At 35.5% G+C, this 26,136-nt stretch overlaps 2 protein-coding genes across 2 annotated transcripts in view; one reads left to right on the top strand and one right to left on the bottom strand.

Moving 5' to 3' along the window:
- The window catches only part of CERKL (ceramide kinase-like), a 61,031-nt gene extending 45,633 nt beyond the window's left edge, over positions 1 to 15,398 (top strand). Inside the window, exons 5-13 of the mRNA XM_009996327.1 lie at positions 3,556 to 3,698; positions 9,148 to 9,222; positions 10,557 to 10,734; positions 11,010 to 11,078; positions 11,406 to 11,434; positions 11,519 to 11,627; positions 12,942 to 13,038; positions 14,233 to 14,408; positions 15,210 to 15,398. Coding sequence (XP_009994629.1) covers positions 3,556 to 3,698; positions 9,148 to 9,222; positions 10,557 to 10,734; positions 11,010 to 11,078; positions 11,406 to 11,434; positions 11,519 to 11,627; positions 12,942 to 13,038; positions 14,233 to 14,408; positions 15,210 to 15,291 — 958 coding nt within the window. The 3' untranslated portion in view covers positions 15,292 to 15,398. The remainder of the gene's footprint in view (positions 1 to 3,555; positions 3,699 to 9,147; positions 9,223 to 10,556; positions 10,735 to 11,009; positions 11,079 to 11,405; positions 11,435 to 11,518; positions 11,628 to 12,941; positions 13,039 to 14,232; positions 14,409 to 15,209) is intronic.
- A 4,333-nt stretch (positions 15,399 to 19,731) lies between these two features.
- ITGA4 (integrin, alpha 4 (antigen CD49D, alpha 4 subunit of VLA-4 receptor)) overlaps positions 19,732 to 26,136 on the bottom strand; it is a gene marked incomplete at its 5' end in the record, with an annotated part of 34,046 nt that continues 27,641 nt past the window's right edge. Inside the window, 8 exons of the mRNA XM_009996326.1 lie at positions 19,732 to 19,824; positions 20,667 to 20,786; positions 20,981 to 21,079; positions 21,594 to 21,713; positions 23,101 to 23,220; positions 23,766 to 23,873; positions 25,248 to 25,338; positions 25,899 to 25,985. Coding sequence (XP_009994628.1) covers positions 19,732 to 19,824; positions 20,667 to 20,786; positions 20,981 to 21,079; positions 21,594 to 21,713; positions 23,101 to 23,220; positions 23,766 to 23,873; positions 25,248 to 25,338; positions 25,899 to 25,985 — 838 coding nt within the window. The remainder of the gene's footprint in view (positions 19,825 to 20,666; positions 20,787 to 20,980; positions 21,080 to 21,593; positions 21,714 to 23,100; positions 23,221 to 23,765; positions 23,874 to 25,247; positions 25,339 to 25,898; positions 25,986 to 26,136) is intronic.

Here is a 26,136-nt window from a genome sequence, read left to right as displayed (position 1 = left end):
CCCTACATCCATTAAAATGATTCTTAAGGACAATATTTTATCTAAAAGTAATGTGTGTGTTCAGTGTTTTTCATTAAAAAAAACACAAAACATTCAAGCTTTCTTGAAGTCAAAACTGAAAATATTTGTTCAATAATTTTAAAAAGGCTTTGTTATGTGGATTAATCCTGCAGTCTTTGGCATTTTACATTAATCATTCAATAGTAAGATTCAACAATGTGTAAAAGTATTTTTGCATACTGTGAAAGTCTTACAGCTTTTACTGGAATATAGAACAAGCCATCCAAGTATTACATAGTACTTACATAGTATTTTGTGTTCTAATACATTTATATTAGCTCTAGAAAATCACAGAGTTAGGTGAGAAAATATATCAGAAAATGTAAGTATGCGTTCCAGATTGCAAGGATAATTTCTTTCTAATTAAGACACGATTATTGGGCTGCTAGCTGGGGAACCAGTTTATCCTGGGAAGCAGATACAAAGACTGAGAGGAAAAAGCTTGGATTGTATCTTCTTGTGCAAACCCCTTGTACTCTGAGTCATATTTGGGTTGTTTCATCTTTGATCATTGAGTAGAGTCAATAGAGTATTTCTCCTGTGTGACTTTTCTCCAGTGTCCTGAGCTCAGGCCAAGTAGGAACAGAAGGTGGAAGAGAATAACCCTTAAGTCAATAGTAGTCACTAGTGTTTCTCCTCTCCATTATCTTTAGAGTTGTTCTTAAGAACAGGAAGAGAATGTTTTCTCTTTCAAATTGGTTAAAGGTTTATGGTGTACTTTTAATTGTTACTGTGAAGTCCTTTGTGACTTCCTCATTGCTCTCTAGCACCTCAGTGTTTCCCAAATAAAATTTTAATGCCGATTTTGGTTTATTGGAAATTAAACCAGAAAATAAATGGGATCTGGTTTGAATTGAAAATTATTACCACGACAATGAAATTACACAACTACTGATGAAAAATCACACTTGTAGGAATTCTAACAGCCACCTGACATCATGTCTTTTCACTATTTCCATTAAGTCTTGAGAAGTTACACTTTAGTCAGCAGCATTGCTTGCAGCTTGGCCAGGCTTCAGTCCTTTACCATTTTGCCCTTGCTTCCTGTCTAGTTTTGTTCAAGTCTATCTATGACTTAGTTCCCTGTTTAGAAAAGACAATAGCACTTCTCTACCTCATTTCAGATGTGGAAGGCACTGTATGTGGTATTGAGGTTTTTTTCTACATAGCAGAGTTCATGTAGGCAGATGTACTTGCCTGAGCTGGGAAGTGGCTGGAGGTGAGTTTGAGGTGGGCTGAAGGCCACGCTGGTTTGTGTTGTTACTCTGCTGCTCATGTGTTTCAAGCAGAGCGTATTTCAGATGGAAGCTAATTCAAGTAAAGATGTATAAAGGGCAAGATGTAACAATTTTTTATTTGTCACAGCATCTAAGTGGTATAGCAACCATAATTTCAGATCTTGAATTTCTGAGAGTTATGTTTCCTTCCATCTTAAACAACATATGGAGTAAATTGAAGCTTCTGATGTGCAATAGTAAATCATAAGCTTGTATCAAAGTGCTTTCTGTAAGTGATACTGCTGTATTTTAATTCTTTGTAAAAACTTTGTTTCTACATATAATTTCTTCTTTCTGATTTTTCCAGTTCCCACTCTGTTTTGCAAGGTAATAGGCATATACAACATTAATCTACCTTTTTTGTTAGCCACTTTATTTTTTCCTCACCGACACTGGAAATTAAGGTACTTTGCCAACTTAGCAGTGTGGTTTTTTACCCCACCTTGGGCCCAAGCCTTGGTGACAAATAGAGTGCATTTGTGACTCTGTTATCTTCGTTGTGTTTTTTTGTTTCTATAGTGACAGAAATACACAATATACATGCATATGTATCTTCCCTAATGAGGAGCCTGAAGTATTATGGATATTGTTTAGAGTAGCCCAGGTTAGTCCTACTTCAGTGAATAGTTGATTAAGAAACTTGTCTCAGGTTGTTACACTGATGGTTAGACAGATGTTCCTTCCTTGGTGAAGCCTTTGTCAAGGTCTTAGGCAAATCTGTTTGCTCAACAGTTTCTACTCGTTTTATGTAGCAGGTTCTTGCTGATTAGCTTTGGAATCCCTGGTCCCTGACAGTATTTCTATTTGCAGCCAAAAAAGGCAACTGTTGGTTATTAATGCTAAATTAATAAACATTATAAGTACCAGTATTTTAATTTTTATTAGTTGGACTCTTCATCTATTTCCAAGAACAACAAATACAGCCCCCCAAAATCAGAAGAAAATATATCTGTTTTCAAAAGTTTTAATAGCTGAAAGACAATCTACATAAGTCCTTCCAGGTGTACAGTTTATCAGACTACAAAGATTAAATGGTTTTGCTGCTGTGGCAGAAACTTCTAAGCCTAGGAATAATCTACTCTAAACCAAAAATGAGACAAAAGGCAGGATATGAGTCCTGATTATGATGATAAGCAGCAGGAAAATGTGCTCCAAAATGTTGCTATATACTTTTCTTTCAAATGTGGGCTGTGTTTAGCTAACCGGAGGAAACATTCCTAAAAATGTGTAAATTTAAAAATAGCTAGGAAATAATAATAGGAACTTAAAAAAAAATATTAAGGACCAGAGGTAGCATTTAAGAACATAATGAGTATTGTCTTTAAAGATCTTACCAGCTTTATCTGATTGAATTATTGGACAGTTTCATAACTGCTTCCATATAAATAAATGGATAAGATATTTTAAATGCTTCCTGAAGTCAATTTGACATTTGTATTGTAAATGCTTGGAGTGTACTATTACTATTCTTATCATTAAAATGTGTTTACCTTAAAAATACTTAACTTTCAAATACATTACTGTTTTGGTGAATCACTTTAATAATTACTTAAATAAACAAGAACAAAAAAAACCCAAACCAACCAAACAAAAAAGAGTGTTCACTGTAAAAGAGCTTTTTCAGACAAATGCATTCTTCTCTGTAGCCACAGCAGGTGGGAGTTTAATTGCGTGATCCAGAAACAGTGATTAAGTACGTCCATGCAAAGGATTGCTGGCACTAGGGTTTTATACCTTGCTAAATCCCTCAACTGTCTGCATAGAGTGTGGAATTAGCTGTTTTCAAGTATTTTAATTTTATTGTAATATTTGGTGAGTTGTTACTATAAGGGCAATTAAAAAGTATTGGAATGCTTGTGAGTTAGCACTGGAAGAATTAAAGAACTTTTCCAATGAGGTACTTGAGGATGTTCTTAACTCTGATGACTTCATGTGCGTGATGTGTGATAAATTAAGAAATACTTTGTAAGTTGTTAAACAGATTCATTTCTACTCAGAAGAAATCAGAAAGAAGCATGTTTTATCTTGTTAGTTAATGTTCACTGATCTTGTTAGTTAATGTTCACTGAAGCTGTAGCTTCTATTTTTTTGAAGTAAGGAATTTTTTTAGCTATTAGAAATATTATTTATATAGGGTGTATGGTAACTACCTTCCATTTGTTTGCTCAGCTGTGGAAGAGCTTATTTTGGACTGTTTGGCAATTTTGTTTTGTAATAGGGTAGTTTGCGTTGGTGGAGATGGATCTGTCAGTGAAGTTGCTCATGGTCTACTGCTTAAAGCCCAGATAGATGCTGGAAAAGACACAGACTATGTACGATCGCCTGTCAGAGCACCAGTTCCTCTTGGAGTAATACCCGCAGGTGAGACTAAGAGGTACTGTTCTATTTTCTAAATCATCTGTTTTAAGTCCCTCTGGCATATTTTATAGTTTGGCTACGAAAGACAATTCTTGGTGCTAAAGCTTTAGTTGCTTAAGAGAGCTATTGAATAAATGTCCTAAATTAGTGATTTAGATTGATTACAAATGACAAGATTTTAAATAATTATTATTATGGTAATGGCACAGATGAGCTCTTTGCCTAAAGGAAGAAACTTGGGCAGAAGAGAACTAACACAATATTCAGCTGATCCATGCAAACATCAAGATTTGCCATTATTTGCTGCCAAAACCAATACCAAATGAAAACTTTTTCTAGAATTTCCTTCATATAAGCCATACTGTTTTGCTTCTCTGCAGTTTTCTTGGCAGGATTCTCAGTTGGTTTCATGCTTAGGGTCTATTTTTAAATTGTGTCCAGGAATAGATTTTGTGGATGATATTAAAAAAAAATATCAAATGTGCACACAAGGCTGTATTCATGCTCCTTTATTCTACAGACCTAAACTTGTATGCATCTCTTTTGAAAAACCCTCTTGCTCCTTTAATAACTTGTACTCAGATCTTGTGATGTGGGTTTTTTTTGTTCATTTTGGGGTGTGTGTGTCTTTTCTTCCAATTTTTGTATTTGTCCTTCTCAGTCTATAACTAGTAAGGAAGAATTCCTGGAGCCAGGTGAACAGCAAATAGTTGTTTTCAGTTTTCTACAAAAAAAGAGCAAGCCCCTCTGAACTGAGTGAGCAGGTTTTGAGTGCTCTGACTTGTTTTGCACTTCTAAAAGCAACATTAAGACAGCATCTAGTTGCTTGTAAAAATGCATGATTACGCTAACTTTCTTCAAGTTAAAAAAAGCCTTGAAAGTATGTATCTTGAAGACATGAAGCAAATGAATTTTAGTATGGTAGTTGGATCATCACTTGTCAGTTCAATTGCTGTCAATGTCTTGATGGTGTTGAGATGGAATCTCTCCAGCTCTTGACTCCATGATGTTTGGGTGTGCTTGGGTCACTGTGCCTAAGTATTAGTCCTCACTCTCTTCAGTTAGAGACAAATATATCATGATCAAAAAGGATTTGTATACTCAGAAAGTTGCTGTATGGCTTGTTACACAGAATGCCTTCGAGTTTGTTAAAAGAGGATGAGGACAATTTATAGAATATAATGTGAGAAACTCCTTAATAGGTTCTTAAAGATAATCTATAGTTTATTTTATTTCCATATTATTGATATGCCAAAAAGTAGTTGGTTGGGGAAAAGATAAGTATGATACTTGTGTACATGGAGAAGATGGAGCTCAATGGTCAGTTAATTCCCCCCCCCCGAAATCCATTGTACCATATTATTATTAGACAGCATTTTGAAGTTTCAGCCAACTTGATAGGAAGTGTCAGCTATTGAAACAGTTTACTGCCTGAAGAGAGAGGTCCAGAGGGGAGTATATTTTTAGTAAAATACTCTCCTGAGCTGCCTTATTCTGGTCCAAATTAAATGGATGAGATGTGGGGAAGCCTGCAGTTGTATTGCTGGCCATTAGCAAGAGTGTTTGTTGCTATGGGAACTACTGCTAAGAAACTGTACGGAGGGAGAATGGGAGAAAGGGGAGGGGGAACTGGAAGGACATGAAAAAAGCTATCCAGTTCTTACAGAACAAGAGACAATCTGTATCTGATGACTGGAAACCTTTTGGTTCATTTAAATAAATTCATTATTTGCAATTAATTTAGAAAATATTTCTGAGGGACTGTCAATATCTGTGATATTGCATGCAAAGAACCAAAATGTTTATGCAGTTTTCATCAGAATTTTAGCTATGCTTGACTAGGAAGTCATTACATCACATTTATCTGTTTGGATGGGGGAGACATTAACAGCCTTATGAATATTCATGTTGTCTGGTTAATTAAGTTAATTGTACTGCAGAAGTGCTTACACTTCCAAGGACAATTTTTTTCTCTACAGAGTCTGTTCGGTACCTTCATCAGTCTTGCTTTACATGACCTGCAGATACTTTGTCCTTACTATGATGATTTTGCTCATTACAGAGGAAGGTAGTTGTAGGATGTTGTTTGTAATATCATGAAAATGGGTTAATATTTTTAACACAAGTATATTTTTTAATAATAAAATCTTCTTTGTTTCTGTTTTAAAAAAATGTGGGGAGAGATGCATTGATGAAACATCTTGCAATAAATTGGTTAGTTAGAGTGAGAGCTAAAAAGGTGATGCTCATATATGAGCATCAAAGGTTATCAGTCTCTGAAGTTATGTGATTGTGTTTTAAGGAACTATCTTGTTATTGGTAAATAATATTCTGAGTGTACATAGGGGAGAACAAGCTTTAGATTACTTGGGAAGATAAATAATGGCATTGAATCACCACTTGAATCAACAAAGCTTATATTCTAGTAATTTTTGTATGTTAGCTGTCATTGTTTTGGCTCTGTTTCTAAGCTTTTTTTTTTTGTGTGTGTGGCATCCTGCAGGTAAAGGACCTAAGTAATAAAACATAGTTCAGTTGTTACTGGGATCAAAATTTACAGAATATTTAGAGAAGGTGATAGTACTTGCTACTGCAAAACTGTGTGTTCTAGATCTCCAACTTGTGGAAGGGTGGGTGCATTACTTATGTTTCTGAACCCAGGGAGAACTTGATTTATTTTTGCAGGAGCCATGAAGGGGTGATGTTTTGCTTCCTTGTTTACTTCTGCAAATGTTAATGAGCTCCACATATTTAAGAGGATGCAATTACTTGTGCCTATCCTGTTTCGTAAGAATGAGATTTAACTCTCATTAAAGTCAGTGTAAAGATTGATATTGACTTCTGCTGTGGTCTGCTCTTACCTTGCTGCCATCCATATCGGTCAATTACTCTTACGTTGAGGAATCCTGGTTTTAAGACATACCAAGCCTGGTCATCAGAAGTATCTTCTGCCTTTTACTCTTACTATACTGATCTTCAATGACAAAGAAAAATATTTTTCCAGAATAACAACCTCCCTGATGTCAATTTAGAGGAAATAAACACAATTTCCATGACTTATAATAAGCTGCTCTGTGTGTGTGATTTCCCTTCTTTTGGACAGCTTCCTATAATAGTTTATAGGAGTTGGAAAAAATGACTGGAGGAAATATTTGTGCATTTTTGAGATACTTCTTTAGCTAACTTAACTGGCTAAGAAGAATTACTTGAACCTAGCAGTTAAATGTCGTAAGTCTTTCAAACATGAAATGATGTTGGGCCTATACTTGTAATATTCTGTGAAGAATTGCTTTTTAGGTCAAACCTATTTTTTTTTTGTCCCTGCATGTTTGTGATAGAACTTTATGTTCACTGAATTTAAAAACTCAGTAATTTGCTTAGTAAATAGTATCTAAAGCTACATTCTTGCCTTTTTTTATGCATATTGTACAGAAGTTCAAATTCCTTTTAGTTGAGTTGTTGGATATATGTTATGGCATATGAATTATTGAAATTGTAATATTCTTAATAAACTGCACTTTCTGTTAGTGTATCTACAGAGTCTTTCTTTTGGGAGAAAAAAGCAGAGACTTGCATTTAGCTTTTGAACTTGTCAGGTTAATTTTCTTTCAAAATACTTAATAATCTCCATTTTCTGGGTTTATTTAAACTGCATTTCTTCAGAAAAGGAGGAAATTAATAGTTTAGTCACCTGCAAAATTATGAGAAATATATGAATGAAATGATTTTTTTAATTTTTCAAAGAATAAATGGTACATAATCTGATTTCTTCCATGTACCTCTGGAGGTGTTATTTTCAGACTTTTGTAGCTGTTATTTTAATTGATGTACCTCACTTATTTCCTTCACATGGTAGGACCCTAGAGAGTCTTACTCAGAGCTCCTCTCTCTGGTGTTACGAAGGCTTCCATGAAGTTCTGAGTATTTTGAATTACTTTAACTAAGTTGCTCTGAGGACGTAACAAGTCTCTGTGAGATGCTGAGATACAATAACCAGTTATTTTACATATTTTTATTCAGAAAATTATTGAAAAGAATGAAAGCAGATACTCCTGAATAAGAATGGCAGGATGTTGTAAGACCTTTGTAACTATGTCCATCAGCTATTCTAAATTTAGTCATTTTTTCTACCACTAATGTGACAGCAAAGATTGCTGAGTTTTGGGATGAAAATAATTTTTCAGTCTGGTACATGATATTTTTAAAGTGCTTATTTAAATATTGAGTGTCTCTTGTTTAAAATGTGAGCATTTTTCCTGTTCCTCTCTTATCTTCCTCACTTTTGAACAAGTTTAAATACTTTCATAAAACTTAAGGCAAATTTGCATCCAGAATTGCTGCTGTAACATTAAATAATTCAAGCAACAAGAAAATTATTTGAAAGTCTTAACTAATTCCTTTATGGAATATTAAATTGTTCTTTTGTAATTTTTGTTATTTTCACTCATTTTCGGTTGAATTATTCATCCTTTAATGAAGATGGTCAATGTTCTGCCTGCTTGGTAGCAGTCACTGAATCTTTATTTTTACAGAAGTGAATCCTGTGGCCCTGAGTTGTGGCTAAGAAACATCAGGCACATGATCAATGAGAAAAATCAACTTGAAATTATGTTTAAACTGTACCCATTTAGGAAAGAGACAACCATTCCTTGTTCAGGATTTTTAAAATAAATTGATACTTGAAAGTTAGCTGATAACAGCATTTTATGTCCTATTCATTAAAGCAGAATTTACCAGAATTTACCAGCTGATTTACTACTTCTTCTCTTGTTTAAAAATAAATTAATCTCTTCTATCCAGTAGCTGGCAGTACAGCTGGTCTGTCAACCTCCAGGCAATGACAAGGACAAGGTAGATGGGTCAATTTTAATGCACTGAATGCAAGTCAACAATTTCTCTCTTTCGGTCATGAATGTGTTCTCATATGTAAAGCTTGAATGCAGTAATTAATATTATTCACTATTATCTCTTATTTAAAATGTAGCCTGCAAAAGCACAGCAGCTTAGGTTAGATCTAGTAGAATTTTGACTGGGAAATGTGAAGTTTTACACTGGCTGTTTTCAACTTAAAAATATTTGCTGAATATGTCTTATTAGATAATCTGCCTTCTAGTACAATTTCTCAGTACAGTGTTTAGGTATAGAAGTGATTTTTAGGGAGATTGGTTGTTTGTTTGTTCTTTTAAATAAATTTGTAAAACTTCTCCCCCCCCCCCCCCGCTTTTTATGGTGCTTACCAATGAATTTGCAGAGAGGATTTTATAGACCTCTGGAAGTCTTAATTTATACTCCGGCATTTCTGCTCTTACCAGGACTTTATTATTTGTTTTATTTAATTTTTTAATGAAAATGCAGTAATTGTGTCAGTTTCTTCATTTCAACAATGTTGCATATAATTTTCTTGCTATTGTGTATCTCTTTTATTTTTACAATATATTGTTTGCTTTTACAGGTACCTCTAATATTTTGGCCCACACTCTCTATGGCATTAAGCATGCAGTGACTGCAACGTTGCACATTGTAATGGGTACATATTTTTTACATATATTATCAGATTTTAAATAATGAAACAGCATTTACAAGTTTGACATAAGCAGTGGTTTAATAAAGGTATACCAATATGCTCTATCATAGTAACCTATGTTGTAAGACTTGTAAACCCAAATGGTCCTATCCTGAATTATGACGTTCTGGAAAGGAGGCTATGATTCTTTGAATGTAGTAGCAGCAAAGGTTGTGGACCTCATCTTCTGGGAGCAGAATTCTGCCATGCAATAATGTCTAGTTTCTGCCTTCATGCCCTATCACTGATGTTCTTTTAATGCAAAAACTAACCTTTTCCAGACTTGATTGTGTGAAGCTCAAGGGAGTGGTTAGCATTGGAATTTTCGGGAAAATATTTCTGAGAAAGGATCATTCATCTTTTTTGTTCTATGTACATTTATTTTAAATACCAACAGTTTCCATAAGAAAGCTTTATTAGGAGAAAAAAAATGTATCACTTACCATTTGGTCTGCACAATAAGTGGGGTTTTGAATGTGAAAATGTAATTATGCTAAAGGAAAGGCTACTTCATGGTTGCAAACTTTATTTTGAGGTCTTAGGAAATAGCAAATACTTAGTTAAGCAGTGTTAATACTAATATCAGAGTAATTTTTCTTTAGGATGCCTTTTTTTTCCCCCCAAATAAAGAGAATAATGGGTAAGGTCCAACTTCAGTATCTATTTTCTGCACTTTTAGTCATTGGTGGACAAGCCTTAACTTTATTTCTTAGATTGCAATACAGAAGCCTTTACTGGCAAAATCTGAAACTGTTTTTTGATCAGAGACACTCAATCTAATGGAAACTACCCAATTTCTGTTGCAGAAAAAAATTATATACACAATCTTGAATGGAATTGGTTGTCTAAATTCTGAAATTGAAACAGAAATTCGTGTAAAACCTACATCTGAGAGCTCCCATATCTCTTCCAGTACAATGTTCAGTCATTACAAATATTTAGTGAAATGGCTGCAAATATTTATCTAGCAATGTTACATTTTCTTTGATACAGATTGTTGAAAATCTGAAATTTTTTTAAGACCCTTTGCAGCCTGATGAAGTAGCTGAGTTTTTGCCATAACTTTTTAACATTTTGAAACATCTGAGCATTGATCTCAGAAATTACTACTTTTACAGAGTCTTTAATTATATCTGGATTGATTCTGGTTTCCATTAGTGAAACTGGACTTCCTAAAGTAAGAAGAGTCTGGAGTTTCTCCATGCAGCTTACTTAGGTGAAAAAGAAATGGTAAATTGTTTTCGGTGTGAAATAAAGATGTTGCTTGTAATTTCTGAGCTTTATCTTTGAAATTGTAGGACATATTCAACCAGTAGATGTCTGCAGTTTCAGTACTCCAAGCAAGCTTTTGCGGTTTGGGTTCTCAGCTATGTTTGGCTTTGGTGCCAGGACTCTGGCCTTAGCTGAAAAGCACCGTTGGATGCCCTCCAACCAGCGGAAGGATTTTGCTTTTATCAAAACACTGGCAGATCTCAAGTATGTCATAAACTGTTGTAATTTTCTACTGTTTTTCATTTTTCTGAGGAAAATGCAGTAATTAACATGGTAAAAATATAGGCAACAGTAGTTTAGCTATCTTGGGTTCTTAATTGTAGAGAGATTAAACTCAAAGATGATGTGTATCCCTCTTAGAATTTAAAGGGGAGGTCAATTCTATATGTTCAGTATCTCCTTAAAATCATCTTAACTTCGATAGAAGTCTGTCTAGCAGTCAGAATATTCATTTACATGATTGTAAATGTCTCTTCTAGACCAGAGGAATGTGAATTGTCATTTCTACCTCTACAGATTCCACAGGAAGACTCTCATGAGAATGACAGGTAAGTAAAACAGAGTCAAACAATTCCAAAGCTACAAAAATGTCTCTACGATGATAAAGCTGTACAAATTCTTAATTATTTTCTGATTTAATCATCAGGTAAAACAATCTCCATAAATAAAGATATTCAGAACCACAAACTTGTACTTTGTAGAACATTCCCTATAGCTTATAGAGGATTTGTTAAAAAGCAATCTTCCACTCAGTATTACTGGCTTGTTCAGTTCCATTAATCCTTTCTTCCATAGAGATCTTACTTTTTTTTTCATTGCTTAAATGTACTAAAATTAATTTTAATTATTTTACCAACATGTTTCCACCCTTTTAGGAAGAAGAAAGAGAAAATTAGAAAAAAGGGTGAGTTTTTGCTTTTATGATTATTTAAAAGTGAGCTGTGGCTGGTTAAACTGCAGTAATGTGGAATTACTCTGTTATATTTAGGTAGCAAGGATCAATGGCAGAAAATTCAGGGCCACTTCCTGAATGTGAGCATTATGGCAATCCCTTGTCTGTGTTCAATGGCACCAAGAGGCTTGGCACCTAATACGAGGTCAGTAGGGGTTTAGAGAATTAGTCATGTCTATAAATTCTGACATCTTACCTTAAGACCTTGGCTATTCTTAGAATATGAGCCTGTGTTTAGGTAGTCTAGACCCTCTGGAATGGGGGAGGGAGCATGGACTGCAGCAGACTCAGTAATCCCAGAAATTGTAATCAGTTTTTGGATCAGGCAAATAAGGTCAAGCAGTCTAACTAGAATAATGAGTGGATAATTGCTGTGATTAAATTAGTTGGCAAGTCTGACTTAAGTAGTAGTCATTGAGCAGTCATCTGTCATAGGATTTGGCTATATGTAGGAACTTCATTCTTGGATTTTATTTTAGTTTTCAAATATAAGGGTGCCCCTCATCTTCTGTTTTATGGCCAAAAACAAAAAATGAAGTATGAATATTTATCCTGTTATGAGGAAGTGAAATTCACACTTTTTTTCTTTTTTCCCCCCCCTTGAACTTGGTAAATGCAGCTTCTACATGCAGGCTTTTGGGAAACAAATGAGTATGTAATCTAGTTGTTGACATTGACTCATTTTGCCTATAGCACATTGTGAAGAGTATGCTTTGTGGTGACCAAAACAGTAACCAGTTGATAAATATTTTTTCTTGATGTAACCAGTTGACTATTAAGCAGAACAGGAAGTACAAACTCTGTAGTTGTACATGAAATACAGCATGCTTCCTCAAAAAAATACACAAATGTTGATGAAAGTCATATTGAGAATGTGTGTGTGTGTTTATAAAAAAACTCCAACACTCAGGGATGTTTATGGAATGAGTCTGGTTTGTTTCAATTATTAGGTGAGAATGAAGGTGCCTTAGAATTGGTTTGGTATTTTTCTTCAAAGTTACTGACTGATCTGGTAGAATTTGGCTTCTTGAAAGCAATGTAGAAACAAATGTTGATGAAAGTCATATTGAGAAGTTTTCTTTGCTACAGGGGTCCTACTAAGCCACATATATTTTGTTTAGTCTTATGTGGGGGGAAGAAGATGGACCGTTCCCCACAATTATGTTCAATGAATTATGGATATTGAGTACTATTAACCGAGAACTATTATTACATTTTATGTTAGAAATACATAAATGCTAAATCACCTCAATTGTGTAGTTTATATTGATCTATAAAAGGTGGTCTTGGTCTTTGGTTTTTGGTCTTCTTTTGCAAAAAGACTTGAGAATACATTGAGACTGTTCTATTACTTGAGTCTTAGCAGCTTTTCTTTAAAATTTAGACTTTTGAAGGGCCTGTTAAAACTTCCAAATTAATGATTTTCTGGGGGGGGGAACTGAATTTGTCTGTTTTTCAGGTTGAATAATGGCAGCATGGCTCTAATTGTTGTACAAAATACTTCTCGAACAGAGTTTATAAAACACCTGAAAAGATATGCCAGTGTAAAAAATCAGGTACTGGTAATTTGTTTCTGGTGATTACAAAAATAAGTTAATTGTGAAGGTAGACACGCTGCAAGAGTTGATGTTAGCATCATCATAAGGAGACTTAGCTTCCTGTCAGAATACATTAGCCTCCTTTTTATCTTTTTTTTTTTTTTCTTTCTTTCTTTTTTTAAGTCACTAGACTAATACCAATTAGCCTATTTCAGCCCATCTGTTCTGGTTTGATTGTAGTTGTGTTGTACTATAGTTTCATGGGTGTAAAGCCCTTTTGCCACAATAAAGGAAATGTACGTGGTGTTTAAATTTTGTGCAGTACAGAGATCAAGAACACAGACTGGGGGTTATCATGCAATTATTTGTAAGAAGTAAGTGGAGACCGTAAGTTCAGCAGATCACTGCATGCTATGCTGGTAGCAGTGGATTGTAACCGTAGGTATGCATACCATCTAGTTTTGAATGTTTGCAGAACTGCGTTTCAAAATTGTGGTCATTATTCTGTCTTTGAAGAGAAAAATGAAGCATCCAAACGCAGTGCCTTTGTGCTGTCCTAAATACCTAGCCTAAGCACACTGGTACTCGCTGAAATGTGTTTCGGGATTAGGTGAAATCACTTACAAGAAGACTTAGGTTTGAATTCATCCATAGTCAGAGAGTTTGGGGAAGAGATGGATGACAATTCCATGTGACAGCACCAACAGCTGCATTTAGGGAACAGTTCATGCTTTCCAGATATGCTTTTGGCTTTGTTTTTCTCTCTTCTTTTGTACTTAGAAATTAGACGAGGAGATGTGGCCCTTCCTTTAAACTTAAAATGACCATTTACTAGAAGTCTTAATTAGGTTTGTTTAGGACAGGAACACCGGTAATGATGAACAGAGCACAGGAAAGAATCTGATTGGACTTTCACATATTCTGAAAGCATGTGCTGTTTTGGTGTGTGCAAACTGAGTGAGTCTGATATGGGAGTGCAAATAGAAAACTACTGTGTTTTTCTGAGGCACTATTTAAGATAAAAATAGCACGGTAATCTATATACAAGTTGGAATGTATAATGCCTCATGTGGTCAAAGCTTGATTTAAGTGTTCCCATTTACTTGACAAACAAATAAAGCAAGCTTTTTTTATTTCAAGTAATCCAGTCTGTTGCTAAGCTACCACCTTTATCTTTCACCTTCATTTAATACATATCTGTGTTTGGTTTAGTTCAATTTTCCCTTCATTGAGACCTACACCATTCAAGAAGTAAAAGTACAGCCAAGGGGTAAAAGTGGGCTTGATGACAAAGAAAACACATCTTTGAATGCTGCTTCTGCAGAAGGAAATTACCCTTGGAATATAGATGGAGACTTAATGGAAGAAGCATCAGAAGTTCATGTTCGGTAAGGTTCAGTATTATATTTGTGGGCTTTATACCTGTAAGATAGCAGTGCAATCTTAAATGTATTATATCTGTATAGAATAGAGATTACACCCAAAATTGGCTGTTGTAAATACTGTAAGAATAGTACTGTTGTACACTGCACAGTCTGGCCCTTTTGTCGTGTCTCTGGTCTCTGCCCTGTTGCCTTGTGCCCATCTTGGAAAGGTTTGTTACGATCCACATGGACTTCCTGGTGCTTGATCAGCTTCCAGCTCCACTTGCTCTCTTCTTTTTGCCTGCTACTATACTCTTCTGTTTCTTAAAGGAGAACAGATGTACATAAAGGTCCGTGAATCCTTGGGAGGAGCTCCTTTTGGAATAGGGATTCCTGCTTGGAAAGCAGTGTATGTAAGGTTAATAAAAATGTGTAGTCATTCAACTGTGGGAAACTTGGTGCTGCTTGAGAACAGTCTGTGTATCTAGGGTCCAAGAAAGACTATGAATACATAGGGAAATAGGAGGATTATCAGTGGAATTAAATGAGTGGTGGATCGTTCTTCTGCAATACAGACAGGATTAATCAAAGGCACAGAGCTCTGGCATGTAACATAAAAGGCAGATGATGTTATAGGATATATTATAGATACTTCTAAAGATGATTGAATAGTTACTTTAGTTATTTAATTGTCAAAATGTAATTCACCTGATTTTATTCCATATAGCAGTTTATATATATTTGTTCTCCTCCAGCCCCCCAAAAGTAGTGCATTCATGGCAAAAGATAATGAAATTTATAAAGCTTGATTTCCTCACTTCACAGGGTGCATCCTCAACTTATTAATCTCTATGGAGTGAACACCGATGACCTGGAGAGTTCCCAAGCAACATGCAGTTGCATATAGAAGGGACACACTGCAAGTTCTGTATGACAGGAACCTTTTCTCACTTTTATGCACAGCTTTCCAGGGTCCCAGTCTTTCACTCACTGAATTCAGTTCTTGTAGCAGAAGCCTAACCAGGACAACTGTAGTATTTCTGGTTTTAAGTTTTTATCAGATTGTATTTAACTGTAAAGAAACTGCTAAACTTAATAAGAAAAAATGAAAACTGATTATATTGGTCTCTCATAAATAGAGGGGTTGAGAAGTGTCCATAAGAATGGAAAATATTTTTTCTTTAAAATTACTTTTATTTATTGCAAAAGCTAGAATATCTCGTAATTCTGCTGCTGCTATCCATGTCATTGAGTTACTCAGTACAAAAAGAGCTGGTGAGTGGAGGTATGGTACCACCTCATGCTGAAGAATGGTAGCGAAATATAGATTAATTATTTAATCAAGTAATTAAATTTCTAGTTATAATTTTTAATATTGCCTTAATGTGTTTACTTTCAAATTGTTTCTAGTCAAACAGTAATATAAAAGAATATGCTGATGTCTTATAAGGCTTTTCTTTGTTGAAATGTATTTTAAAGACTACTCTTTGTACAAAGATATTTGAAAATATTTTATCTATCCTAGAACTAAAATGAAATGCAGCATAGTTTTTGTTGCTGAGAATAAAGTAATTATAAATAACTTAAAGTTGACTTAATTTTTTCTAACTTCCTTATCACACAGAATCCTAGGGGTTGGAAGGGATCTCAAAAGTCTAGTCCAACTCCCCTGCCAGAGCAGGGTCACCCAGAGCACATCACACAGGAACGCATCCAGGTGGGTTTTGAATGTTTCTAGTGAAGGGAACTCCACAACCTTTCTGGGCAGCCTGTTCCAGGGCTCTGTCACTCTCACAGTAAAAAAGTTTTTTCTTATATTCACATTGAACCTCCTATGCTCCAGTTTGCATCCATTACCCCTTGTCCTATCACTGGTCATCACTGAGAAAAGTCTAACTCCATCTTCCTGACACTCACCCTTTACATATTTGTAAACATTGATGAGGTCACCCCTCAGTCTCCTTTTCTCCAAGCTAAAGAGACCCAGCTCCCTCAGCCTTTCCTCATAAGGGAGATGTTCCACTCCCTTAATCATCTTTGTAGCTCTGTGCTGGACTCTTTCAAGCAGTTCCCTGTCCTCTTGAACTGAGGGGCCCAGAACTGGACACAACACTCCAGATGCGGCCTCACCAAGGCAGAATAGAGCATAAATATAATGTGTGGGGTTTTTGCAACTTATTAAATATTTATTATGTATTTGAGATTACATCATATTAAGACCATTTTCTTTCTGGGAAATTGCTTTCTTTGAGATGGTGAAAAGTAGCAGACTGGCAAGTTTGTCCATCTTGCAGGACCATGGGGATAATGAGTGTTTTCCTGGTCACTTATCTATGAATTTTTCAGATGGCAGCTGACAAATAATGGTATGAAAGCTGCATTACCTGGTGAGAATGAGTTGCTTTAAGTTCTTTCTTCAGTAAGCAATTGAGTATAATGTGAAACCCAGTCATTTAAAACTTTGTTAAACGAAGGCTCTAAGCGTTTACATGGGATTTATAGCTACTCTATTTTATTTGACTTAAAATACTGCTTGTGAGAAATGTTTACCTGTGAGAAGTACACTGCACCTAAAAAGTACTGTGGATGATTGTGAGTCTCCTAAGAACAAGCTCTTACTTGTTGGATATCTCATGCAGTTTCTGCAAACTTGGCCAGTAGTAAAGGCCAAATTCATAGACAATTGGATGCAGGCTTCATAGGCAATTAATTATTATAGGAATCTTACAGCTCATTCTGCTCTTTGCACTGGAGTTAAGTGGCTGCAGAGTAGGATCAGAGTTGCAGCATCCTTTGGGCTGGATGAGGCCCTGATGGGGCTCCAGCCAGCCTGCTCAGAGCTGGTCCAGCTGAGATCAGATCTGGTCACTCAAGACTTCCCCCAGTCCAGCCTTAAGGCCTCCAGGGATGGCAATGACAACCATTCTGCACCTGAGTCTTCATGGGGAAAATATCCAGTGGAAACCTCTCACTTCAGTTCATACCCACTCTCTGAGTCACGGTGAGTAGTTGCCAGTTAAGCTACTATAATTGATACTGTATCACATCAAATATTTTCACCTTAAGACAATTCAAACTAAAGTTGTCTAAGAAAGAGATTCTGGCTACATTTAAGTAGATTTATCTGGTTTTATTACATAACTAAAAAATAATTAACTTGCAGAAGAAACAGCATTCATGTGCTTAACTTGTTGGGGTTCTTTTAAATAAAATGAAGTTCAGTATTACTTTTTAATTTTGCCACCATAAGGACATTGTACATTTATATTTTGTCAACCTGGTTTATAAAAGCTAATTGAATTTTGCATTATATTCTAAGAACAGGCAGCCAACAACTGTTAATAAGAAAATCTGAATTGGAAGTATACAATTTTTCAAGGCAATCTAACTGCATTTACTGCCTTATGTAAATTATTTAAAAGATAAATAAAATGCTCTAGTTTCACTTCTTTGCATTGTTTGTACTAAAAACTATTTTAATGCTTCTTCCAATATTTGAGGTATATTTTTCACAATATGCTGTAATATCAACATAATTTCTGCTCAAAGATAGTTTGGTTAAAGTGCAAAAAAATTCACTAAAGCCATTTTGGAGATTAGCATTTTGTGTATATTTTCATGACTTTCAACAAAATACTTCATTCTTCAAATACCTGATTTAAAAAAAAATAAAAGATATATATATGCACATTCATTTGTCCTTGCATTACAGAAGATTTTTAGAGAGAAAATTTACTTTAGACTGATCCACATCTTTGGCATCATATGAAGTGAAAGGAAATTACAAAATGGTCCCCAATACCTTTAGAATCTGTAGTCAATGTGGCTTTCATGTCACCAAACACGCAAAAGTGCTTGTTGAAGGCACTTGGTAGCACTTTTGAGTCTCAAGCAAATTCCCGTATGGTGCAGCTTCCAAGAGTACATATACATCCTGTTCATTTCTCCTTGCAGTTCAGAAGGACACTGAAGGCATGGCAAGAAAGGCTGTATTGCATACTTCTGTTGCAATAAATGCAGTTATTGAAGAAGCTGTACATTCTCCAGTTGTTCTGGGGAGCAAAGTAATGTTTTTTTTTCCCCTGGCTTGTACTATTTCACCAAAGCTAGGTGGCAGTGCAAACTTAGCTAGCCGAAGAAAGTTCCTGTAGTAGCAGAGCAGTGGTTTGAACCATGTTTCTATCCAGTCATTTGTCTTTCTGCTGAGTGGCTTCTGAGGATGCCTGCTTGGATGGTATTTACCACATAACTTCACAAGAACCCAAGCTAGCTCTGCAAATGACTTCCTTATTAAAGGTGGCACATGGAAAGATAAAATTTGGCCCAGTAAGGTTAGCATTTGGAGTCAGTTGGGTATGTGTTTCTCTGTTTTGTCCTCGTGAAGTCTTTTTGTTTTTCAGGTCCTGGAAGAATGCCAGTACTAAATACTACTATGCTAAGTATAATAGAAAAATCTTCAAATAAATAAAAATAAATACTTGCTTTAAAAAAAAACACAACAACCACAGAGAATTATTTCATTGGAGAAATCCAAAACGTCATGGCACCAATAACTGAGGAGAGGATGAAACAACCAATTCTGTCACACTTGCAAGTACCATGTTAAAGATGGCTACAACTTAGGATCTCCAACATGTTCCTCTTTCTACAACTGAAAGGATTTCCGTGCTGCATCTCCAGCCTACCCAACACAATTCCCTGCTCTGAATCCACCTTGGACCTTTGTGATTCTGGCTTGCCTGGTGGTGTCTAAGTCTGCAGTGTGTTGGCTGTGCTCAGGAAGCCAAATTTACACTGTTTCCTTCAGAAGCCTGAGAGCTTCTGTAGCTGCTTTCTCCATCCGCGTGCTCTGCTTACCACCCCGCTACTGGTTTAAGCTAATTTACCCTTGTAACACAGCCAAAGCAAGATGAGGGAGGACTTGTTCTTGAATGTCTAATCAAAGATTACTGAAATTTGAAAATGAATAGAATAACTCATGCTAATATGTTTGAGATCTTATTTTCCAGGATTGGCCAAATGTTGTTACTTGCAACAAATTCTTCTTTCTGGTAAGTAATTATTTTCTTTATCTTTAGTGTTCTTCTGTCTGACTGAAACCAGATATATATATATATGTGGCATTTCAAATATTACCGTGAGACTTCAAAACAAACTGCTTTACAATTGTCATATTAGAAGAACAGCAGTACTCTAAGGTGTAGTTCTCCATACTGTTTAAAAAAATAAAATGTACTTTGTAAGAGTGAGTGGGCTCAAGACCATTTTTCTTGTCACTGGTGTCTCTCCTGTGAATTAACCTGAATTTGAAATTCTTCATTTTAAAATCAAATGTTTATATGCCATCTTACTCTTCTTTGTTTCCACTTGTAAAACTCCAGCTGTCTCTTCTGTTCTTGTCTTGAGGGATTTGTTTGTATTGCCTTTTGAAAAAGCCAATCTGAAATACATAATTTTGGAATCTGTTGTTAGCACATCTTTGCTATAAAATCTAAACCATAAATCATTAACTAAAATAAAATGCATATATATATTGTGTAGGAACAATGGTATTTCCCTTTGCTTCGATGTGCCATGTAATCTAGTGTTACTCATCAATCAAAAAAGTGAGTTTGCTTTTACTTTTTGGGAGGCTGATACTCCTCTGCAAGGTGTAAGGACATGTGGGCACGTGATAATAACAGTCCACAAAATCCAGTATTGATTTTTTTTTTTCTATGTGAAATGGTAATAAAACTTTTCTGTTAAATTAATGTATTTTCTACACTGAAAAAAAAAAAAAGCAGGAAGAAAGTGTACATGTGGATAAATAAGTTATTAACAGTCTATTAATCACTTGTCAGAGAAGCTGTTTCCTTTGTAGTATTTTTTCTTTATGCACGGGATTTTTTTAGCATTTATGTTGCAGTTTAAAATCTAACACATTTTATTGTGGCATGAATCTATGTTGTAGACTATTAATCGCCACATGCCAAATGATATTAAATGTGAAGCACTATAAAGATGATCCATTTGATACTGCAAAATTATATAAATAATTTGCAAACTTAAGATGCCATCTAGAAAACTTGAGAAGGGGCTTGCAGTGTTGAGTAACAGAAGGTGTAGAATATGCAGAAGATAAAATGAAAATGGAGAAATAGTTTGAAAAACCACAAGTTATATAAAGCATCATGTTTCTTTAGAAAGGACAGATCATAAAATATTATTTATCCTTTAACCTGTGTTAACAGATCCAAAGATTCCTGACTTAAGAACAACTGAGAAGCATTGCAAACCTACCTTCCATAATATAAAGGAAAGAAGCAAAAACAAGGTAACACCAACTATTAAGCCTATTCCAATAATTAGCACCGTAACACGGTATTTTGGCTTTTGGTGGTGCACTCCTTCCAAATAGACCTGAAAAGCAGAAAATCAATTTAGTGCTAACTGATTTTTTTTTGCCCTACAAGATACTAAAACAAACTAGGAAAATTAATTACATTCTTAAGTAATTACTACTACAATCATTGCCTGTGTATAGCATTCCACAATTTTAACTGCTGTTGGTTTTTGTTCTTTAACAACTTTATCACAAATAAGAGAATACTTACATACGCAACTTGCTTGTCCTTATAGAGTTCAATCACTTTTGCATTATTTTCAAGTGAGGCTGTTGCTCTTACTTCAAACTTCAATGCTGATGCATCATCCTGATTTAAAATACAAAATAAAATAATCCTATCTTTAAACAAATAACTTAAACACATTAATTCCTACTCAGCAAAACTGGTAACACAGCTGCTCACAGAAACAGAATCTCACACACACAATGCTGCCTTTTTCTGATCACAGAGCAAATTAGTACCAGAAGCTGGAGTGCAGCCCAGTTGGATTTTAGGTAAGTCCACATCCATGCTGCTTTTCTTAGAAAAGTACAATTGTGAGTTGAAATTAAATCCCAATCTTACATAACCCAGCCAGAATAGGGAAAGCAATACATACTATAAACCAATGATAATCTAAAATACATATTACTCAGTAGTTTTCATTTTTCATCTATCACCTCGAGACTTAGCATTAAAAACACAAAATAGGTAACACTTAAAATGCATGGATTTAATAATAGTATTTGCAAAAATACATAAATACATAGAATTTTTAATCAGAGTATACTGCCAATATGCCTTGAAATATTCCCCTCAAGTATGAAAATCAATGTGTTACCATTTCTAAAAGTGAAGGAGTAGCCTCCAGATGTAGCTGAATGGTTGCTTCTTTTCCACTTTCCATGTTTCCAAGCTTGCAATATATTTGTAAGCAAAGGCTGTCATTTTTCATACAGTACTGTAAAAGGGAGACAAAAAATAAGACTTGAGTTTATCAACCTTATCATCTTGGTATTAAAGACACTCAGGAACTGATAAAACAAAGATCCATGTTTGCTCTTTAAAGGTCAGGGTGTAACTCTAGGTTGTCATCCACCACTGTCAATCCATAGTTGCTAAAGGACAGTACAAGAGACCAACCTATTTGTTATAGAAGACAACAGGACATTTTGCTTAAAAATCCCATTTTTTTGACTGAAAAATAACAACTGTCATAATTTGGATATATGGGTTTTGGTTTACACTGTTATTTCACATTAGCTTTTCTATCAAGAATGATAAATGACAATGTGATATGCAGTATAAACAGTATAATGGATTGACCTTTACACATGTACACTGATAGTCATGCACCATTTTACTCAACTTTGGAGAAGACAAAAAAGCAAGCCTGTACATGATTACATTTTTTGTCCAAGACTGCAATGCCTAAATTCTGATTAGCTGTTCTAGTGCAGGCTCTCAATCATTTGTTGGTGTACCTTGGAGCATGCTTACTTAAAGTCCTAAATTAACATATTAAAAAAGTCCAACTTCTATTAAGATCAACGTGTAAAAACCACTGTACTTTATCAAACACAAGTTGCAGGACACAGATTTCTAGGAGAACAAACCTTCAAAAATTTAATAACAGAATAGCATTCTGGTTTGGACTATGTAGTCAAGTAGCTGATCCGCAGCAGAGCCCATGAGCACATGGAGAAACATGAGCTCCAACAGGCCAGGCATGTACAGTATGTTCCAAAATATTCTTAAGAACTTGCCAAGCCAAAAATTATTTCCATATATTTTGTAATTCTAAATGACTTCCAGTCCCGTTAACTTGTATAGTCTTAGTTGGAACTCACTTATTTTTAGCATCCATAGCACACATTAGTAACAAGTTCTACCAAGAGTACTACTTTTGTTGTGTTTCATTTTTTTTTCAACCTGGCTCCTATTACTTACATTTGATAGCACATTTTGATGTGGAAAAGACAATTAAAATATTTTATCTGCATATTTCATGTAATTAAAATTATCACTGTGTTTCCCACAGGTATTATTTCAATTTGTTATTAAATTTCTTCTGCCATTCTATTTGCCCACTCCTTTGGTTATATAAACCTCCAGCAGCTTTTCTTAGGTGACCGTCACCCACACTGATGTTGGTGACACATCATTAATAAACTTTCTCACCTCAGTTCACTCTTTTTAAAGTTACTTATGACTACACTGAACATATCACAGGTCCCACCACAAATTCTTGGCAGACTGCTCTGGTGACATCATAATTTAAGATACACCACTGCCTTAAGGCTCATTCATAGTCATTTATTCCCACTGATGCCCAATGCAGACCTTACCATTAGTCTCCTAGCAGGCTTTGAAAAGAAAGTGACAAGATCCTTTAATATGTTTTCATTTTTTCCTTCTGCAAGACAGTTTCTAGGATATTGATTATAGAAGCACTGTCCAGCTGTTGTCTGGAAGTAAAAATAAGATCATCACTGTTAGAATTTGAACATCTAATAATAGTCAGAATCCAGATTCCTGAAAGGCAAGAAGCTCAAAAGGAATGTCTGCTCTTCTTCCAGAATCCTAAAACACATGGGGCTGAAGATGATCCTATTCTTGTTCACTCTGCTTCACTACAGCTAAGAAACTTGTAAGTTTCTGTGTACATAGAGTTACACAGAACACTTTAGGAAGGAGATGTGATTAAACCAGAAAGGGGCCTGAGGGTGTTGTGCTCATTTGAGTCAACTACTGTAGGCATAGTTAGGCATATTGTAGACAAAAGGAATCTCCTGCATCCTATTTTAGCTGATTCTTATGAATATTCATGTTCTTCAAAGGAAAGCCTATACTATATATTCTGCATGATAGAATAACAATGAATGTTCTATTTGATATTAAATTTTTAAGACTGATGGACTAGTCTTTAAAGAGTTACCCAATATGTTCTCTGCTTTTCTCTTTCGTGTAATTCATATAGCTAATAAACTTATATTAAGTAACCTGTGCTTACCTTGATATCCAACACGTTGAATAATTTGAAGTCATCGGGTGGAAAAGCATTAGGTATTGTTATCTCTAAGTTTGTATTTGGAGCCATGCTTGGTCCTGCACTGATAACCTAGTGGGGAAGAATGTTAAACAGTTAAAGCTTTAATTCATGGTAGCTATTTAAGTAACTAACTAAATAAATACAGTATAAATGCATAAAACTTCACAGAATGGAGTAGCACCTGCATTGTTACACTGTCACAAAGGTGGATTCTGCTAGGAGTTGTATTCTTTTGCTTCATTCATTCTGCAGATTTACTGAACCCATCACCTCCCTGAACCCCATGAGTAAGAAGTGCTAATCTGTGATGACTATCCTGATGTCATACAGACTGCCTTCCAGGAGTGTGCAAAAGGAACCAGGAGAGATTAATGTCTAATTCCTGCTTTTAATCTACTGAAGACAAATCTGATACCCATAGATCCTCTTATAAGGAGCTTCTAGTTCCTTTTGCTTACTGTAAGATAATTACTTTTAAAGTGTTTCCTAATGGAAGAATCATAGAATGTCTCAGGTTGGAAGGAACTTCTAGAGGTTATCTACTCCAACCCCCCTACAATTAGCAGGGACATCTCACACTAGAACAGATTGCTCAGAGCTCTATCAAGCCTGACCTTGAATGTCTACAGGGATAGGGCCTCCACCACCTCTCTAGGCAACCCATTCCAATGATCCACCACCCTCGTATTAGAATATTTTCCTCACGTCCAACCTAAATCTACCCTTTTCTAGCTTAAAACCATTACCCCTTGTCCTATCATTACATGCCCTTGTGAACAGGCCTTCCTATAGGCTCCTTTCAGGTATTGGAAGGTTGCTCTAAGGTCCCCCAGAGTCTTCTCTTCAGGCTGAAAAACCCCAACTCCCTTAGTGTGCTCTCATAAGAGAGGTGCTCCAGCCCTCTGATCATTTTTGTTGCCCTCCTCTGGACATGTCCTTTTTGTTTTGGGGGCTCCAAAGCTGGATGCAGTGCTCCAGGGCAGAATAGAGGGGCAGAATCACCTCTCAATCTGCTGGCCACACCTCTCTTGATGCAGCCCAGGATGTGGTTGGCTTTCTGGGCTGCAATTGGACATTGGTAGCTCATGTCCAGCTTTTGATCCACTAGTGCTGCCAGACTTTTTCCACAGGGCTGCCCTCTACCATGTCCTCCCCAGCCTGTATTCCTATCTCTGGGTGGCAAGTCAGAACTGCTCTGCCACTTTCAATCCTGCTTGTGCTAAGTATTTTTTCTCAGACCATGCAGTGGAAAGTCCAGACCAAAATAAAGTATTCAAAGAGGGATTAACAGGCACACCCCATCACTAATACATGGAAGTTGCTTATTATGCCCTTGTTAAGAAGTTCCCTTATTGACTGTGAAGACTGTTAGTAGATACACTGGAAATCTAAGCATTAACCTTCAAAACAAGGATAATAGAGTTTACAAAGAAAAACTCTTACATGGAAAGTGAAGTTGATATTCTCCTTCATACATGTAACTGGTGACTCTCTCTCATTTGTTCCATAAACAAATGAAGCTGGTGATACAAATCTACAAGAGTTTAGAAGTTGTTAATTAATAGAATTGCTATATATCATTAGTACAACTTTCTGCTCCATACTATATCCAGTAAGACTGGTTCTAAGAAAATACCCAAATTTGCATTTAAGTAAGTCTGGAGCACTGAGTAGAAGTCTTCTACCTTCGTACTCTTTCCTCTCACAAAGGCAGATGAATCAGAAAACTACCTAAAACTATGCTCCATCAATGCCACACAAGAAACCCATAATATGGCCCATGTTAAGCAAGGAATCTGAGGATCTGCTGTACTCTTATTAAATACCTCTTTCTATTAAAAATATTCCAGTTCTTAAAAAATATTAGTCTGTGAAGAGACAAGTTTGAAGCACCACAGACACAACTTGTCTCATCTCACTGTAGTGGAAAAAAAATCTTAGAAGCGTAGGGTGAGACCCCAGGATAGCTGTGCCATCTTATTCCCAAGATTTTTCAGCTATATAACACTTTTGCTTAAAAGTTGTAGGAATTTAGAACAGTAACAAGACTATGGAAGTTCTATGGAAGTGCAGGTGTAGCAATAGCTGACTTACCCATGAGTATTTAACTCAATTTCGTATTTGAGAGGTATAGTTAAAGTGAGCATATTATCCAGCAACAAGTTCCCATCTTCATTTTTACTATAAAAATATGAGAGAAAGATTAGTATCAAATAATTCATCAGATACTATATGTGATTTCTATAGATAATATTAAACAGATCCTTCAGCTAATTAAGAATACTCTATTGGTAACAACGTGTCAGCATTAAAAAAAAACAACCATACATGC

This window comes from Chaetura pelagica, unplaced genomic scaffold, assembly GCF_000747805.2.
Source record: "Chaetura pelagica isolate M959 unplaced genomic scaffold, ChaPel_1.0 scaffold3, whole genome shotgun sequence".
NCBI classification, from domain to species: Eukaryota; Metazoa; Chordata; class Aves; order Apodiformes; family Apodidae; genus Chaetura; species Chaetura pelagica.
This window is presented reverse-complemented; position numbering and strand designations above follow the sequence as displayed.